The 17,613-nt window shown below is 44.5% G+C and overlaps 1 protein-coding gene across 4 annotated transcripts in view; it reads right to left on the bottom strand.

Moving 5' to 3' along the window:
- Nucleotides 1-17,613, bottom strand: part of foxp4 (forkhead box P4) — a 93,740-nt gene that overhangs the window by 20,520 nt on the left and 55,607 nt on the right. For 3 of the 4 annotated variants that reach the window (XM_051413870.1, XM_051413869.1, XM_051413871.1), the window contains 5 exons: nt 11,092-11,214; nt 7,770-7,916; nt 3,985-4,123; nt 1,127-1,328; nt 532-630 (listed from right to left, as the gene is read on the bottom strand). In XM_051413870.1, the coding sequence (XP_051269830.1) occupies nt 532-630; nt 1,127-1,328; nt 3,985-4,123; nt 7,770-7,916; nt 11,092-11,214 (710 nt within the window). The remainder of the gene's footprint in view (nt 1-531; nt 631-1,126; nt 1,329-3,984; nt 4,124-7,769; nt 7,917-11,091; nt 11,215-17,613) is intronic. The other variant, XM_051413868.1, reaches the window with a different exon arrangement.

Consider the following 17,613-nt stretch of genomic DNA (forward strand, 5'->3'; position numbering starts at 1 on the left):
AAACATGTCTCTCCCTCTCCCTTTGCTTTTTCGCCTCTTCCTGATCATATGTGCTGGCTGAGGTTGGAGCTTGTGTGCGTGTGTGTGTGTGTGTGTGTGAGTCTGCAAGTGTGTGTGTGTGCTGGCTGTGGTTGAGTCAACTCAGAAGCAGCTCAGACAGCAGACATGACAAACTGCTGGCAACCACATTCTCCTCCACATCAGCCATGCATTAGCTTAGCAGGCTAACACACTAATGCTACCCCCTTCGTACTGCTACTAAAGCCAGTGCTGCAGCACACTGGAGCTGTAGTATGACAGTGTGTGACATATTTGATCAACTAATTAAAGCTCTTTTAATCAATACATGCACACCCACCTTGACCCCCTCAGAAATGAGGTCAGAGGTCACGATCAACAACAACGCCTCTTGAGCAAGCAGTGAATCAGTACAAAAAGACACTGCAGACCACCCTCCAATAGTGTGTCTTTCTGTCTCAGTCTTATCCACTCATGTTTGTGTGTATGTATGAGTGTGTATGTGCTACTTACTGGCTGCTGGGGGGTTGGCTGCCTTTGGAGTAAAGGGGAACGTGGTCATCTCCGCTGTCTGCCTTGGTGAAGGAGGATATCCACTCAAACAGTCTGGCTCTTAAAGATGGAGACAAGCCCATGAGCAGCCAAAACTCATATGTGTAGTACTCACCACACATGCATCTTTGATATGTCAACACAGTAATGAGGAATTTATCTTTACAGCAAATTGAGATCAACAAATATAGATGACTCCATCAAATAATTTCCATTTTCTACCAGGTGGCCTGCATCCACCATCCTTTCCTCTCGCCTCCTCTATACTATACCGGCATGTGGTTGACAGCATACTGGCAGAACATACTGAACCCAACACACCTCCTATCAAATGAGCTGCAAGACGTTTACACCCTGGTGATGTGTGATATGCTGCATGTGCATGTTTTGTAACTGTGTTTATGTGCGTAGGTATGTAAGAATAGCTAAAAGCTAAAAGTTAAAAGCCTGAAAATGACATAACATGAGTGTGTGAGTTAGAGAGACTTCAGGTCACACAGAGGACAGACACACCATCACTATGTAGATTTTTTCATGTATTCTGACATTACTGTACCTGTCTCTCTTTGGGGTGTGGCTCTGTCCGTTGACCAGGCTGTGCAGTGGGATGTGAGCGCTGGCAGCTTTGGCGAAGGCTGAGGTAGAATTGGAGCTGTTGGTGCTCAAGTCCAGGCCCTCGGCCTGTTTCAGGGCATCCTCACTGCTCTGCACCCCCGACACCTCCTTCCACAGCTGTTGGAGGTCTGACGGACACATCGCTGCAGAGGAAGAATCCACAGTTAACTCAGCACCTAACTCAGTTAATGAATTTCACAATGTTCAGTGCAAATATGATTATAGGATATCTAAGTTAAGTAAAGCTATCTACAATACCACCCACGCACACACTGTAAATAAACTGATGTCAGAGAGCTGCGACTTACAATTCTAATCCACATAAAACACACATGCAACTATTACAGTCCCCTCAGAGCAGTTGAAAGAGGAAAATAGGACAAACTAAAACAGACAAGAGGTTAATTTCTGCATGTTTTGTTATTTTTCCAAATATCTACTATTCCTCAACTATTTCCTAATCTCTGTTGGCAATTGTTACTGTCCACCAGCACCACTGCTCCTGTCACTACCACTATTTGTCTTAACAGGGTGGGTGCACACTTTGGGTTCTTTCTAGTTGCAGCTTTGTTATTTCTGCTCCAATTTCACAGTGAGAGAGACGCCTAAAAATGCCACAGCCTACTCCAATGGATCTTACCATGCACGCACGCACACATGCATAAATGCAGCCACGCACACACACATCTGCACATCACACACACATACAGAGACCTCGCAGCAATCCAAATATTATGTCTGCTTTGTCTGCATTCTTCTGTGGTCCCGCCAAAACAAAAGTTCTCACTCTGGAGGAATGAGGCGGTGTGAGCATAGATTTCTGTGCGTATGTGTGTGTGTGTATTATCCAAGAAACCCGACCGATCTGTGGACACGCCCAGAGAGGGAAAGTGTAAAGTAGTTAAGTGATTGTTAGATAAAGTGTTTCCTCTTTTGACTTGTCAGACTAGCTCAAAGCAGATCCATTCCATTTAAAACACGAGAAAATTTTAACTTGGAGGGAAAAAAAGAGATTCTGGTGAAAGTCAGCAGTTTACTGATGAGTGTAAAGCAAGCAAACTTAAAACTGTAAGCAGCCATGAGCAGAGAAGATCTGTGAACAAAAATCCTGATTTTGTATGCATTCAGGTAAAAATGTGTTCTGACAATATCTTCCAGCTAGTGTTGAACACTCACATCTGGCTGCAAGGGTCATATTTATTTCACATTGATGTCAGTACACAAATTACTTTAGAAGGTGTGGTTTGACCAGATGAAGTCAAACCTAATGGGATTTTTTGTATGAGTCCTTAAACAATGGACTGGCTTGGTCTGTGCTTAGAAAAACACAGTTTGATTCTCATTAACATTTGTTTGGTTCTCTCTCTCTCTCTCTCTCTCTCTCTGTTTGTTTGTATTTTGCAGTCAAGTTAGAAGGTTTTTTGATTAATGAACATTTACAGTTATGTGATATCTACAAAGTGCCTCCATCTTACTGCAGTAAGAGAAATAAACAAAAACCTTAGCAGAACCCCCCCCCCTCCCTCCCACCAACTACTCACTGGACACAACGGCCCTTTGAGGCGGGGAAATAGTGTGTGCAATTGTGTGTGTAGGTGCTTGTGTTTATGCATGTGTGTTTGTGTGTTTGTGTGGCATGGCTGGCCAGAGGAATGCTCTGGCTCACGCCTGGCTGAGCCGTCACAATGGACCGGCTCTTTCACACTGCAGGGAAATTCCACTCTGATACGGAGGGAGAGGGAGAGAGAAAGAGAAGGAGATGCCATAGCCAAATGTTTCAACTGTCTGAATAATTATACTCTTATATCCAAAACTGTAGCCTCGGTCTTTTCATTTGTATTCAATTTGCATCTACTCATTTCTTTTCACTCTCTCTATAAACTGGTAATTCCACTTGCTCTCCGGTGGACACATGCAAACACCATCAACACACACATGCGAAAATCACATTAAAGTTTGGTTTTTGTATTTTTTGTATTTGGGTGTTGTATTAAGTATATTTTTAACTAACCTTTTTAGAAATTAAAATTGTTTAAATTAAAGTTTAATTTTGTTTTTTGTGAGATTCAGATGACTGAGCGAGTTTGAGAGTTTGTGTGTGTGACTGCATGTGACTGCCCACGAGAGAAAAAGAGAGATCAGACAGACAGAGGGAAGGAAACTGGTCTGTTTGGTCAACTCAGTCAGCGCTTTAGCAATGCTACGGCCACTTTAGAGCCCCTAAAGCATTCTCAGTGTGTGAGATAGTGTGCATGTGTGTGTAAGACATTACTGTGAACAAAGACACACATACACACATGTTCACTAAGGGCGGGCCAGTCAACAGTCAACTTTTATCATTCTAAAACCATGCTGACAAAATGAAGGGACTGTGGGAGAAGTTGCATATAGGAACAAAAAAAAAATCCAGTGGGCACAGCAATAGCAAAACGATGATGTTCTTGTGTCTGGCTACTCTCAAGTACACACACACAAGCATACACACACTCGCAAGCACATGCACACACCTCCAAGCAGGGGGCTTAGTGGCATATTTTACCTATTATCCAAATGAGTACCTTCCACAAACCCACCAATCAGGTTTCCTTTTATCTTTTATAGGCTGATTAACTTAACAGGCTTCACATGCGGCATTGGGTACAGGCCGTGTGTGTGTGTGTGTGTGTGTGTGTGTGTGTGTGTGTGTGTGTGTGTGTGTGTGTGTGTGTGCTCAGTTATGACCATGTGTGCATGTATGTTTGTCAGGATGTGTCTGTGTGCTGAGGGTTTGCATAAGAATGTAAGTGTGTGTGCACGTACCTTGCTGCAGAGACTGCATGGTGGCGGTGGGCTGCAGTGGGACCAGGCCTTGTCTCTGGAGGTTGAGGATGTGCTGCTGCTGGAGCTGCTGCATCTGGATCAGCTGCTGCTGGAAGGCCAACTGCTTACTGCCTAACTGCTGTTAGAAGACAGAGAGACAGAAGGTAGAAAAAGTTGGGTCCAAGTGATCTACAGTCAGTTCTTTACCCAGTTTTTTTTATTCTTATTATTTATTACTTATTTGATTTGATTTGTAGAATACAATAAAAAAAATTAAGACTAAAACTTTTGTCAAAGCACATTTTTCAATGGTAATTTTGAACTACATACATACTTGCCCTGATTGATTTTCTTTTTTTTTTTTTTACATCTAAGAAGAAGCCCTTCCCTATTCTGTTTTTATGATTTCAATTGGTCTGCTTGTTGCATTACATCATTCAGTCTCAACAAATCAAGTATAAAGTCAACTGTAAATAAATAAAAGGATGATATAAAGGTTAATTGTCTGCTGCTGAAAAACAATGTGAGAACTGAGGCCTTAGTGCAGAAAATTAGTCGTGTATTAAAAGGAAGAAAAGCCTGAAGCCAAGCTGTGACAACCCCGAGGATGAAGAGAAGAAGGGAAGGGAATGAGGGAGGTTAAAGCGAGAGGGGGAGAGACTACATGGCGCGTGGCGATAATGTCGGTGTGTGTTACGGTGATAAATGTCCCCTTTCCTGCTCTCCCAGTCTGGGGCGGACCTGGTCTGTGCTGCGCTGTTTGAAGTCCCCCCTGATCAGTCCCTGAGAGAGATGGACTTTATCTATCACAGATAACTAGAGGAGGGGGAAAAAAAATAAATACAACTTGAGGAACTGCTCATTGTGTGTGCATATGTGCATGTGTATGTGTGTGTGCATGTGTATGTGTGTGTGTGTGTGTGTGTGTGTGTGTGTGAGAGAGAGAGAGAGAGAGAGAGAGAGAGAGAGAGAGAGAGAGAAAGAGAGAGAGAGAGAGAGTGGCAGCCGCAGCCTAGAACTCTTTGAACAGAGAGGATCTCACAGGAAGGGCAGAAAGGTCACTTCCTTTCAGACTTGGTGCCTGGGGAGAAGAAGTGTGATGGCAGTGTGTTTGTGTGCGGGTGGGGGCTGTTAGGGAGGAGCGAGGGGGTGTAGAAGAGTAAGCAAAAAAAGCTATTCTTTACAAAAGAAAAACAGAGGGATAAAAAGAAGGAAAACACTTTTTTCATGCAGCAGTTTAATTGAACTTCATATCTGTATCATAATATTTTCTGGAAATCTAGGGCCTGTTTCACAAAAGTGATTTTAAAGCAGGGTTAGTGTCGCGTTTCACAAGCACAAGCATGTGTCGCAACTGCTGTTTTGATTATTGAAATGTGCCTAAATCAACAAGAAAAGAAATTAAATCTACAACAGACAAAAAGGGCTGACAATTCTAGGACCACAGAGAAATCTTTGTTCAGAGAGCCCAGAATTTCTATCTACAATTACTCAAACTAGGAATTATATATCTGGAAACTCTTGTCATAGGCAATGAGTGTTGCAGTTACAGACAAAATCTGTGTCCTGCTTACATAGTTCAGTTCATGTGAAAAGTGAATTGCCAAATTCTCATTTGTTACAATAAAGGGTTTATCCCCTTTCCCGCTTTTTCTGTCTTTCCAGCCCTCCTGCCCCTCCTCTCCTTTTCTACTTGTCTCTCCATTTTATACCCGACCCCCCGTCTCTCATTCTCTCTTGAGATATGGCTATAGTTCTTTAAGACACACACTGGGTGTGTGTATGTGTGCCTGTGTTCTGTTTACATTAGCTGTGGCTGAGTGGCCAAAGCTAGCGCAGTAACAGGCTGTCAATGTGATTTATGAGCACATCACACACTGTCTGAGCCTGCCAGTCACACAGACCCACGCACGCACACACACACACACACACACACACACACACACACACACACACACACACACACACACACATACATACATACTGTAGACGGACACTTGCAGTCGGACACACACATACACATGCACAAATCTCTTGTGACGGTCAGAGTCACTTCATTAAGCTGACTCCTGACCAGTCCCAAATGCACCGGCGACACACACAAACACTGACTCAACATACACATACATCCTTTTTCTTTCAATGCATGACTTCCACACAGACAAGAAAGTGAAGAGGAATTGTAGAAAGGGGGGAAAGGGCAAAAAGTCTCAGCCACTCGAGCACAAACACTCCAAAAGGCAAGGGAGAGATTTTCTGTTTTATTCTCCCTCCTTCCTCTACTCTCTTCTCTGTTGCTTCCTGTTCTCATGTTTGCTGGGCGTGTTAAAGGCCTGCTGGAATTTAAATTTGTTTAAAATCTTCTCCCACACCTGGCGTGCCTAACTCTACTCTGCCCAGTAGCAGTTTGTAAGTAAAGAGGCAGTATACTTGGTGGATTACTGGTTAGCTTGCATTGTAGGACAGGCTTACAAACTGCACAAGCCTTACATTAATGAAACAATTCCCCTGCCTCAATTTCTGAGAGCACCTGCTTGACCAGGAGAGATATTCCAATCGACTAAAAAGGTGTTTCCAGTGTTGACTGATGGCTCGCAGCAACTGGAAAAACACTGCCTGCCGGAAATGGCCTTAGTCATATCAGCTGTATGCAGCTCTGTAGGGAGGCATATTCCGCCAGGTGTATGTGTTTGTGCAGTGAACCATCACACATCAAGCCTCTCCCTCTTTGCAAGTATGTGTAGCGGTGTGACCAGTGTTTGCACTTGTCTGGTTGTTACAGGACAACAAACCTATAAAACTGGGACAGTTGCAGAGAGAAGGGAGAAAGGGAAAACGATTCAGACACCCTCTCAACATGCGAGTCAACCACAACTGGTTTTCTTTGGTCACGGTCGAGTTGGTTGACCGCTGTCGGCGAGGAGTTTGGGGGTGGAGGGGCGTGTGGGGGGTGTCTGCCCACTGGGAGAGGGGGATGATGGAGAGGAGGAAGAGCGGGGAGAAATCTAGGATGTGTCTTCTCATGCGTTTATCAGAAAGAGTCTCACGAGGCCTTTTTCCATGAAGTCTGTCTCCTGCATGGTCCTCTGTGTGTTTGGTAATTTTGGTGAATGAGCATTCATGTAGCAAAAACGTCTCTATTAGACGCGTACAGTACACACAAGCACAAACACTCACGCACAACCTCATGTACACACAGGTTATGACAGTAATCTTGCCTGATCGATTGCGATCCTCTTTGTTGTGCCGCAATGTGATCCTAGTTGATCCTCTGTTATCCTACTGTACCACAGCTGTGTTTAAACCTGGTACAGTGTGTGTGTTCATGCATATTTGTGTGTGTGCGTGTGAGAGAGAGACAGAGAGAGTGCTAGTCCTAGTGCTGGCGGGGTTAATTGACAATTAAAAGAGTGGCAGACCCCTCCTACAGAGAGATTTCACCTCGGGCTTGGAGCTGAAGGCATACAAATGAATATTTTGGCGGGGTAGTGTGTGGCTTAGCACAGCACTCCTTCGCTGCCTCAACATGGTGTGCTGGTCACTAATCCTTGTTTGGAGACAAGCTTGTACACACAATAACAAACAAAAAAAAGGAGGATGAAAGCAGAGACATAGAGAAGGGAGAAGAGAGTGAACCTATGTATCCCACATCATATACATCAGATCCTCGATAGGATTTTTTCCTCCTGCAGGCTCCTACGTCAACCGCTTTTACTGTGTTTAAGGGCACTTGTGTACTTCAGAGTGTACTTGAGCTGAGTGAGTATGTACTTGGTGAAGTTCACCTCTTTTGCCGCTTGCTTCCCAGCCTGCTGCTGCTGCTGCTGCTGCTGCTGCTGCTGCTGCTGTTGCTGCTGCTGCTGCTGCTGTTGCTGCTGAGTCAGAAGCTGGAGATGCAACTGCTCCTGCTGCTTTTTGTAATATTCCTGTAACTAGAGACATACACAGAAAGAGAGGGGAGGCAAAGTAAGGAAGAGGGGGAGAGGGAGGGTAGGAAATATGAGGTGAGTGAGTCACAACACACTTTGTATCAACCTCAACGATACTACAGTCTTCCAACAGTGAAATGCGTCACTATAGTCAGACACCATAACTTGAATGGGAGACTCAAGGAATGCAGTTGCTCTCTATTCCTCCATTCTCGGTGAAGGCCGCAGTTTATTGTTGTGGTGGTGTGTGCATTATTGACAAACCACAAACAAAAAGCAAACACAGACTGAGGAATATGATGAAGCTATTATATTGTGTCAAGACTGACTGTGTATGTCAAAGCTACTGTATAGTGCTGGCCCTGCTTGGATTATTCACATAGAGTTCAAGTGCTGTACAGAAGGATCTGACTGTGCAGCACAATCCAGTCAGGTAGAAGGGCAACAGACCAGAAATACACCGGCACACATGCACTGCATTGTAAAGGATTGTAAAGAAGAAGCTGACATGATTGGAAAATATATAAAAAATAAATCGGGGAGCTGAAGATGAGTCCTGCTAGCACACGCTTTTTACACACACACACACACACACACACACACACACACACACACACACACACACACACACACACAGCCTGCATGACAGAACATGGAGATATTCCTCTGTGAAATACTTTAAGCCAGCTCTTACTGTACTGCTGTCATAAAACACCTGCTTGGACTGTGTGCGTGTGTGTGTGTGTGTGTGTGTGTGTGTTTTTTTCCCCCAGTAATTCTTAAATGGGTTGTTTCAATACCAGGTACATAAGTACTGGCCCCAGGTTCTGTATGGTAATTTATAGGTTGTCACCCATCGCCATAGTAACCTGCAGCAGTATGCTGGTAACCTGATGGACGTTTTCTACACTCCTATGTGTTCTTTACCTTTACTAGCATTTTATTTTCTGCCATAATTATGCAGATATTATCTTGGAATTAACTAGACTGCAGTGCTAAATGCATTATTTTAAACTACCGGATTCAGCATTGCAGGATAATTTATGGAAACACACACATATTAATTCATGATTCGCATACACTCCCACAAACACACACACAGTCTCCTCTGACTGGCCTCAACTGTTTGTTTGAGTTAGTAATCACTAATTTACTCAGGAAGCTCCATTAAGATTATAATCTTGCTGAGAGGAGAGCAAGGCGGACAGGAAAACTCACACTGACCACAGTGTGTGTGTGTATGTGTATGTGTGTGTCCTCTTGAGAACAGCTTGTACGCGTGTCCGTCTGCAGTTTGTCTTTGTTTCATGGTGCGTCAAATGTTCAAAGAGGCTTTTCAGCAGAGAATGATTTCACAACGCAGCAGTTGTTTCGGTCTCTCATCTGTCTGACCCTGCAGTGAGCAGACTACACACCACTGCTCATCCTCACAACACACCCTGTGTAATGTAATGCTCTTTTTGTGCAAAGCTGTTTTACATTTCCAGTTTCAATCTTATCCCAGCCATAACTTAAATTTTGCACAATCGACTGTGCTTTTGTACTATGACGTTCCTTCTTGTCCTTCAATTCATTTTAAATGCAGCACTCATTCCTTTTTGCTGCTCTTTCGCTTCCATCTGTCTTTCCTCTCTTTTATCGCTCCTTAGGCGGAGTTAATCTCTCTTTTCCGCGTCACTAGCTCTGATCGCCTCCTCATCACACAGACAAATGCATATGCAAGCACACACACACACACACACAGAGGCATGCACACACACATGCAGTTGGCTGGAGAGTGGTGAGTTGAGGGAATAATTAAGTGATAATTAAGGTCTTTTTAATGATTTGATTCAGTGGCTCTGTGCATTAAGAGTATGTGTAAGTGAGGCACTCACCTCTCGAGCCTATTACCATGACCTTGACTTTAGTGAACACACCAAGAAAGAAAGGCAGAGCAGCTCTAGCATAAGTAAAGGTTAGAGGAAACTTAAAGGTTAAAAGACACACACAAACACATATGCAAATCCACAAACGAGTGCCCATACAAAGACACAACTGCTGTGTGGCAGTGAGCCGTAAACCTTACTTACACACCCTTACACAATGCTGTATTGCCATGGGATATGAAATTTAATGCTTCAGTGAGTGATATGTTGGTTGATTGTTCTGTGTGTGTGTGTGTGTGTGTGTGTGTGTGTGTGTGTGTGTGTGTGTGTTTAAAAGTGCCTGATTTGCAGATATACACTAAGAGCAAGTCCATACTGTGGTTAATTAAGTGGGAGAGCAATGTTAAACTCAGTGGTTTTAATAGTGGAAGTGTAATGTGTGTGTGTGCGCATGTGCATTATCAACACCCACCACCCCCCCCGCCTCCTTTTTTTTCCTCGTTAGAGAAAAAAAGAGCTGGTGAAGAGGTTCTTAGCCGTCTGCATGTCTGTTTCCAGAAAGCCAGCACATTTCACATTTCCATTATGATACATGTTGTCAGATCTTCCCACTGCAATTTATACTCGCCTAAAGCTACCGCTCCTTATTAAATCTTACGGTCTTCTTTGGCCTTGCCTGCCTGTGTATGTATATGTTTTCGAGACATCCTCTATGCCGCAATTACTCTCTCTCCACTCTGTTAATAATCCTCTTCACAGCCTTTACAAGGTTGCCTGTGTCCTTTGCGTGTGTAGGTAGGAGGTCACAGGTTGGTGTGGACGAGTATTTGACAGAACTGTTGCAGATGAAGAGTGTTTATTGGTCTGTGTCGACATGGCAACCCCTCTATCACCTGCCAGGCATCAACACACACTCTTGAATCACTGTGATTCACTGGCTGATGCTAAAAAGCCTAAAAGAATGTGAGTGTGTGTGTGTGTGTGTGTGTGTGTGTGCGTGTGTGTGTGTGCGTGTGCGTGTGGGTGTGCAGAAGCATGCACATTCTCTTAGCAACAATGCTAAAGAGGAGGTACTCAAAATGACAATGTGTGTATAAGTGGATATGTGGATGTGTGTTTATCTTCAAAGATCTCCGAGCATTAAATAAGATACAATCACACCCAGTGTGTGTCAGCACCTACTAAAACAGACACATCCAAACATGCTGGCCTGGGATCTGGTCCAACCAGTGTGTGTGTGTGTGTGTGTGTGTGTGTGTGTGTGTGTGTGTGTGTGTGTGTGTGTGTGTGTGTGTGTGTGTGTATTTTACCTGCTGTAGCATTAGAGCCTGCTGTTGCTGCAGCAGGGCCTGGAGCTGAGGGGGAGACAGAATCTGTTGCATCTGCTGAGGAGTGATCATCTGTGGACTCATCATAGCCATGGACACAGGCACCTAAAGACAGCACAGGGATGCACACAGACATTTTAGATAATTCACACTTACGATACTAGTAGATATTAGTGGAACAGCTCAATCAATGGGTTAAGCTTTGTGTGAAAAGGCCCAGCCAGGACAGCGAGCTTTAAGCATGACTGTGCCTGCACACTGAATGCTCAGCTCAAAACAAACAATCTGAATGGAGGCTGTGCAGTATGCTGGTATGGACAGGTAAAGTTAAAGAGGTGTGTTGTCTCTTATTCTCGTTTGTCAGTCAGAAGAAGAAACGCTTGCAACATCAGACAAAGATAAATAGACTGATGCACCACAGCACACACATATTGTTGACACTTTCCTACACAAAGCTGGCATTGTAAACACACAGACACACACACACACAGACACACACACACACACACACACACACACACACACACACACACACACACACACAAAGGCAATTTCTGTGACAACAGACAGATAAAAGGACAGATACACAATCTCGCTATAAGATATAAAATCTTATCTGCTTCCATAAACACATGATTAGGACTGCCTCCGATTCTCTTTCCACACAGTCAAGCCTGGCTAAGAAGAAAGGAACAACAAAGTGGCTATCTGATGAGATGTCTATCTCATCAGATAGAGCTGCAGGCAGGAAAAGACAGAGAGAGAGAGAGACACAGAGAGAGAAAAGGGGTGAATCTTGCAGAATGTGTTGTGCAAGCTCTTAATGCACATGCATTGTACACAGAGATGGGCAGAGATGTTAATCTGATTACAAACACTGCAAAACTGAAGACAAACTAACCACATAAATGAGGTAACTGATTGCATGCATAAATGCAGACCGAATATATGAAAAAACCTGCAGACAATCCTGCTGACTAAGTGCTTTTGTATTTATTAACTGAATTAAGGTTTGAGAAAACTACGGGGGGATTAAGAGACAGAGCAGTTCAGATACAGAAATACAAAAAAGAAGGGGAGTGAGATCGAGTTGGAGACTTCACTGCCTGCACATCAATAAACTACACTGCCGTCTCAATACAAATACCCCTGTCTGTTAGGAAGTGATGGTTATTTTATAGAGAAATACAAGGGTTATCATCTCTGAAATTGGCCATTTATCTATATTCACTCTGTGGTGAAATATCAATCTCTCTCATGGTCAAACTGTTCATATGTGTGTGTGTGTGTGTGTGTGTGTGTGTGTGTGTGTGTGGGCTGGTGTGTGTAGAGCTCTCTTCAGAGGAGTCTATCTACTCACTACCTGAGAGGATAGCAGGTAGGGAGGGTGGTGTGAGAGTGAACTGTGTGGTAGATAGCAAGAGAGGGGACGAGCTGTTACAGGTAAATTAAATCTGTAAAGAGCTGATTGACTTTGTACACAAGATTGGCCATAAATACTAACACTCTCTTTCCCCACCAGGCCCCTGTCTACCCCCTCCCTGCTTCCCTCCCTGCCTCCCTCCCTTCCTCCCTCCCTCCCTCCCTCCATCCATCTCTGTCTCTTTTTCTCTCTGCGTGTCTGTCAGTGGCCCCACACTCTGCCTTTATCAGACCAGGCTTCCCAAACTAAACACACTCCCAGCCACATGTAACGGCGAGGGGATGGAGAATAGGTTGGACAGGGCAGGGCAGATGTGGGTCAGGGCTAGGAGAGTAAAAGAGGGGTGCGCTGGGGTATGTAGATGAATGAGCTGTAGTGCAAGAGTGTGTGTGTGTGAGCTGAGGAAGAAGAAAGGAGTCAGAGTGGGGTGAGGCAGGGGAAGGGGTGGTGTTGTGGCAGTTGGTAAAGGAATAGGCAGAAAGGATGGGATGGTGGGGTGGGGTGGGGTGTGGTGAGTAAGGTGGGGGTGGTGATGGGTGCCGCTTGGCGTCATGCCAGCTTGCCCCCGCCGCTGGGCCTTGTCAGTCTAAGCTGCCAAATGAAAAGCTGTAATTAATTGCTCTTGTGCATCCCATTCTTCCTCCCTGACAACTCATACATTCTATTTTATACACACCGCCATTGACATTTTCAAGTCACAGGCGTAATAATTACTGGAGTTATAGCACCTTTCTGTGTGTTGGCTGACGCTCTGACGCCGGAACCAAGTGCGCGTCCATGTGTGCAAGTGCTGATATGGTATGTGTGTAAACGTGCACGTATGCATGTGTTTAAGGCTGAATGTGTGTGTGGCAGGCTGAATGCTGAGTAGTTAAGGTTTGACGCCATTAATTGCCCCTATAATCTAATATCACAAAGCGTGGTGATTATGGGGCATGCGTTGCCACCGCCATACGACACCGCCAGCCTGAGAGCGCCGCCACAAAACAAAAGCCTCGCCATTAGCGATTTGACGGGCCAGGACAAAAGCGCCTCACAATGCGGAATTATATTTTCATTCGGCTTTGTCTCTCCCGGTGAATGATTTCTCCCCTTTCATTGGACTGTGAATAGGGAGAGTCTGAAAAGCCGGGCGATTTGAAGTCAGCCATTTATTAAATGCATTTAATTTTTTTTTTCACAGTCGTCCCATTTTTTTCATGTTGCATGTTAATTTAAAAGAGAGAGATGCCTGGTAGATTAGTGGGAGAGAGGTGAAGCTGGGGAGGGGTGTGTGAATGGAGGGGTAAGCAGAGAGAGGGGAGAAGGAGGGATACCATCCATGGGGTGAAAGAAAGGAACGAAGGAAGGAAGGAAGAAAGGAAGGGATAGAGGAAATAATGGTTGTAAAATAGAGAGATGTGTGTTAAGAGTCATACAGAATAAGAAAGGAACCCTGCGCGGCAGGTTTTTGGAAGGTAAAAGTGCGGCCTAGAGCTTGAGGCAATAGTTGCGACAGACACACACACAAATGAGGGTGAACAATCGCACAATCCTGTACAGAAGGTGTTTGATAAATCTGAAAGTTGAACCACTAACAATAGTGAGATTTTAAATATGTCATTCCTATCATTAACATGCAAGAATCAGTTGTGCGTGCACACACACAGACAGACACATACACACTGCGGAGGTGTCGGTGCCTGACAGAGGTCAACCCCTGTCTTGGAAAGAGGAGAGCTGGGGGAGGGAGGGGGGAGGGAGAGGGGAGGGAGAGAGGGAGGAGAGGAGAAGCGAGAGACAGCCTTGTCGTTTACAGAGAGTGGAGGAGTAATTAGAGGGGTTGTTTGAAGAGGGAGTTTAACTGATTAACAAAGGAAGAGAGGGAGCGGGGGAGCGCCCTAAAGATGGGAAGGAGAAGGAAGAGAAAGGCATGGAGTCCCCGAGGAGCGAGGAGAGAGAAAGAAGGGGGGATGCAACTTGCATTTCAATGAGGTTCCATCCCTCTCTCCTCTCCTCCCTTGATGACTTTTCATTCTAACGAGTAGGAAAGCCCCACTTTCCATTTCAGATGAAGCCTCAGGAAGAGAGAAAGGAGGGCTATCTGATATTAAACTAGCATGCAGCCACAGGGAATTGGCCTATTGCAGCTCAGCACCATGTTTGTATAGAGACAGGCTGGTTAAATTACTGCATCTTCTCTAATTTAGGAGTGAACTTTGGATTTCACACCTTCACCTCCCTTCTAATTGAGGTCTCCGACTACAAAAAGTACTCCCAAAACACAGCACCCTTAACCATCATTTAATATATGCTGGTGCACACCAAATGATCACATTTTAAAATAAACAAAGATGAAAAATGTTTTGCCCAGTCCTTTTCCATTTGACGCAAATTTAGAAAAACACACAAACCCTGTGACAGTTTCTAAAAAAGCAACAGCCAATGTACCATCAACGGTCCCTTGAGCTTCACAAGCAGATAAATTTACTGCTACAGTTATTCACCTCATGCTGGCTCAAAAGTGTGCGGCCAGTACGTGGTGTGTGTAACTGTTATGTGTGTGTCTGACGGCCGTGAGTGCTGAGAAGAAAGGAGGCTATAATCAGAATCTAAACAGGCTCTCAGTCTAAATGATGCGGGCCCTGCCTCTGGGTCTATGGGGACACGCAGGAGAGAGGGATAATTGAAAAAATGACAGAGGAGAAAGCAGGAGGAAGAGAGAGAGGCTGACACAGACCCCCTTCCCCTCCTCCTCCTCTTACTCCTGATCCCCCTCCTCATCCCCCTCTCCTGGTAGGAGCAAACCCCAGCGCTGTTTATCCTTGTCACTGAGCATTACCACCTCACCCTGGAAGGGATGCCTGCCTTTCTGTCTCTCCTCCTGTCACACACACACACACACACACACACACACACACACACACACACACACACACACACACCTAGATGCGCATAACTGGCCTCTGACTTTTTAATCTTTTGTTCACTCCATAATATATTGCCATAACGTATTTCTGTCATCCTTTGTAGAAAGATTTAAATCCTTGGATGTCACTATTGTCGCAAAAGTCTCCTCTTCTGACTGGACCAATGGCGAAAGTGTGACACATTTAGCAGCAGTGGTAGAAAATTGAGAAATCTCTGCTTATTCATGCACATGGTAACTGCATGACCCTCTTCTGCCAATGCACAGTAGCTGCCAGCAGGCTTGGGGGTAAATGAGAGCCTCCCATTCCAAACTGTCTTTTCTTGGTGCATAAACGCTTTAATGGCCCCTTCTTTTTCGTTCAAGATTTGTTTATTTACCAGCTATCATCACTATTGCTGCTTCCCTCTTTCAGTCCCTTCAGGTAAACAGCCTGTCTGTGCTCATCATGCCAAGAAATGAGAGGAGAGCATGGCGCTGGGGTGAGGGAGGACAAGGGGGCTAGAATGAAAGAAGCAGAGGAGTGAAGCAGAAAAGCATTTGAGTGAAAAAGAGAAATAGAAGGAGCGCCTACTGTGCTGAGAGCGTTGTTTGGAGCTCAGAGCCAGGCCTCCACTGGAAGTAAAAGGGCCCCATTGTGTGTGGTGAGTACCCCTCCTCCAGCTAATCTGCAGCAGGGCCAGGGGCCACATTACTCTGGGGGGAACTGATGAGCGAAGCCAGGTGAGGTTGGGGATGATATAGGCATTTTATCACCTCAAACTTTTTGCTGAGTAATGTTTCTGTCTGAGTCTATGAACAGTGTATGTGTGCAAGCTGATGGCAAAAAAAATTATCGGAAAAAAGGTTTGAGTTTTATTGAATGTTTGTGTGTATGATTTTATCTGTTACTAATTGTCTTCACATCACAGGTATTTTTGTGCAAGCCACAAATGCAGGTATGTGTTGTCTTCCAATAGAACTAACAGAATGCAGTGTTTGTATTAGTTATTTGGTGAGTTGCACATAATTCTGCATAACCTGTAGCTGATGGTATACGGTCGCTGTTAAGTAAAAACGGCAATCTGCCAGATTTAATGCTTTTGATTTTTTTCAGATAAACTGAAGGATTAAGTGATTCTTTATGGGTTCTTCAATTTGAATAAACCATTAAAAAAACATACAATTGTGTAAAAAAAAAAAAGTTGAAAAACAGGGTTGGTTTTCTGAATTCATGGAAAGTTGGCCTTTTGGAGATATACTGTATGGTTTTCACTGGACAGTGATGATATGACTATGATATGACTTCGGAGCAGTCCTATCACCGAGATAGGCTTTGTTTTATGCTCACGTAGCCACACATAGGCTACTCATACACACACACCATGCATGTGGACGCGCATAACACTCTTCCGCTCTTCCTGACAGGGGCCAGACAAATGAAAAAAAAAAAAAAACTTCAGAGAGGACAGTGAAAAACCAGTAAGTTCAAGTGGAAAATCCTCCTCTTCTCTTACCCCCCCGCTCTCTCCTTCCCTTCTTCTCCCCTCATCCCCCCTTCCCTCCATCTAACGCCCCAGTGCTTCAGAATAAAAATGACAACACATTTCCAGAAACACACACACACACAGACACACACACTCGGGGCATTTCATTGGGAAGTGTGAGAGGCCGTTATCGACCATATTTCATTACTGATTTCACTCATGTTTCAAATCACAAAATAAGAGTTTCACACTTCAGTGGCCAGACCCAAACCTCTCCTTTCCATCCTTCCCCTCTGTCTGTCCACCCCTCTGCCCAGAGCCAAACCCATTCCACTGGCTGCTCAACCTCCTCCCGTACACCCTTCACAAACTGTCAAGACCCCATACTACCCCCCACACACACACACACACACACACACACTAACCTACACACACGTGCATGTACACTCAGCCCCAATTCCCTCCACATCAAATAAGAGAAACTGCCAACTAAGCACTTTCATTGAGTGGACAAAAGGAGTGCTTTGGGAAAAACACTTTGAAAGGAAATAAAAGAAAACGAGAGAAGGAACCGCTTCAGTACCGCAGACTCTGGGGGACTAAACACTCATCTTTCCACATACTTTTGTTGATTAGTTAAAAGACTTTGAACCCCGCCTCAGAATCCTTATGTTTAGTCGTTTTTCACAAATCTGTAGTGGCTCAAA

Source organism: Dicentrarchus labrax, unplaced genomic scaffold, assembly GCF_905237075.1.
Source record: "Dicentrarchus labrax unplaced genomic scaffold, dlabrax2021, whole genome shotgun sequence".
NCBI lineage: Eukaryota > Metazoa > Chordata > Actinopteri > Moronidae > Dicentrarchus > Dicentrarchus labrax.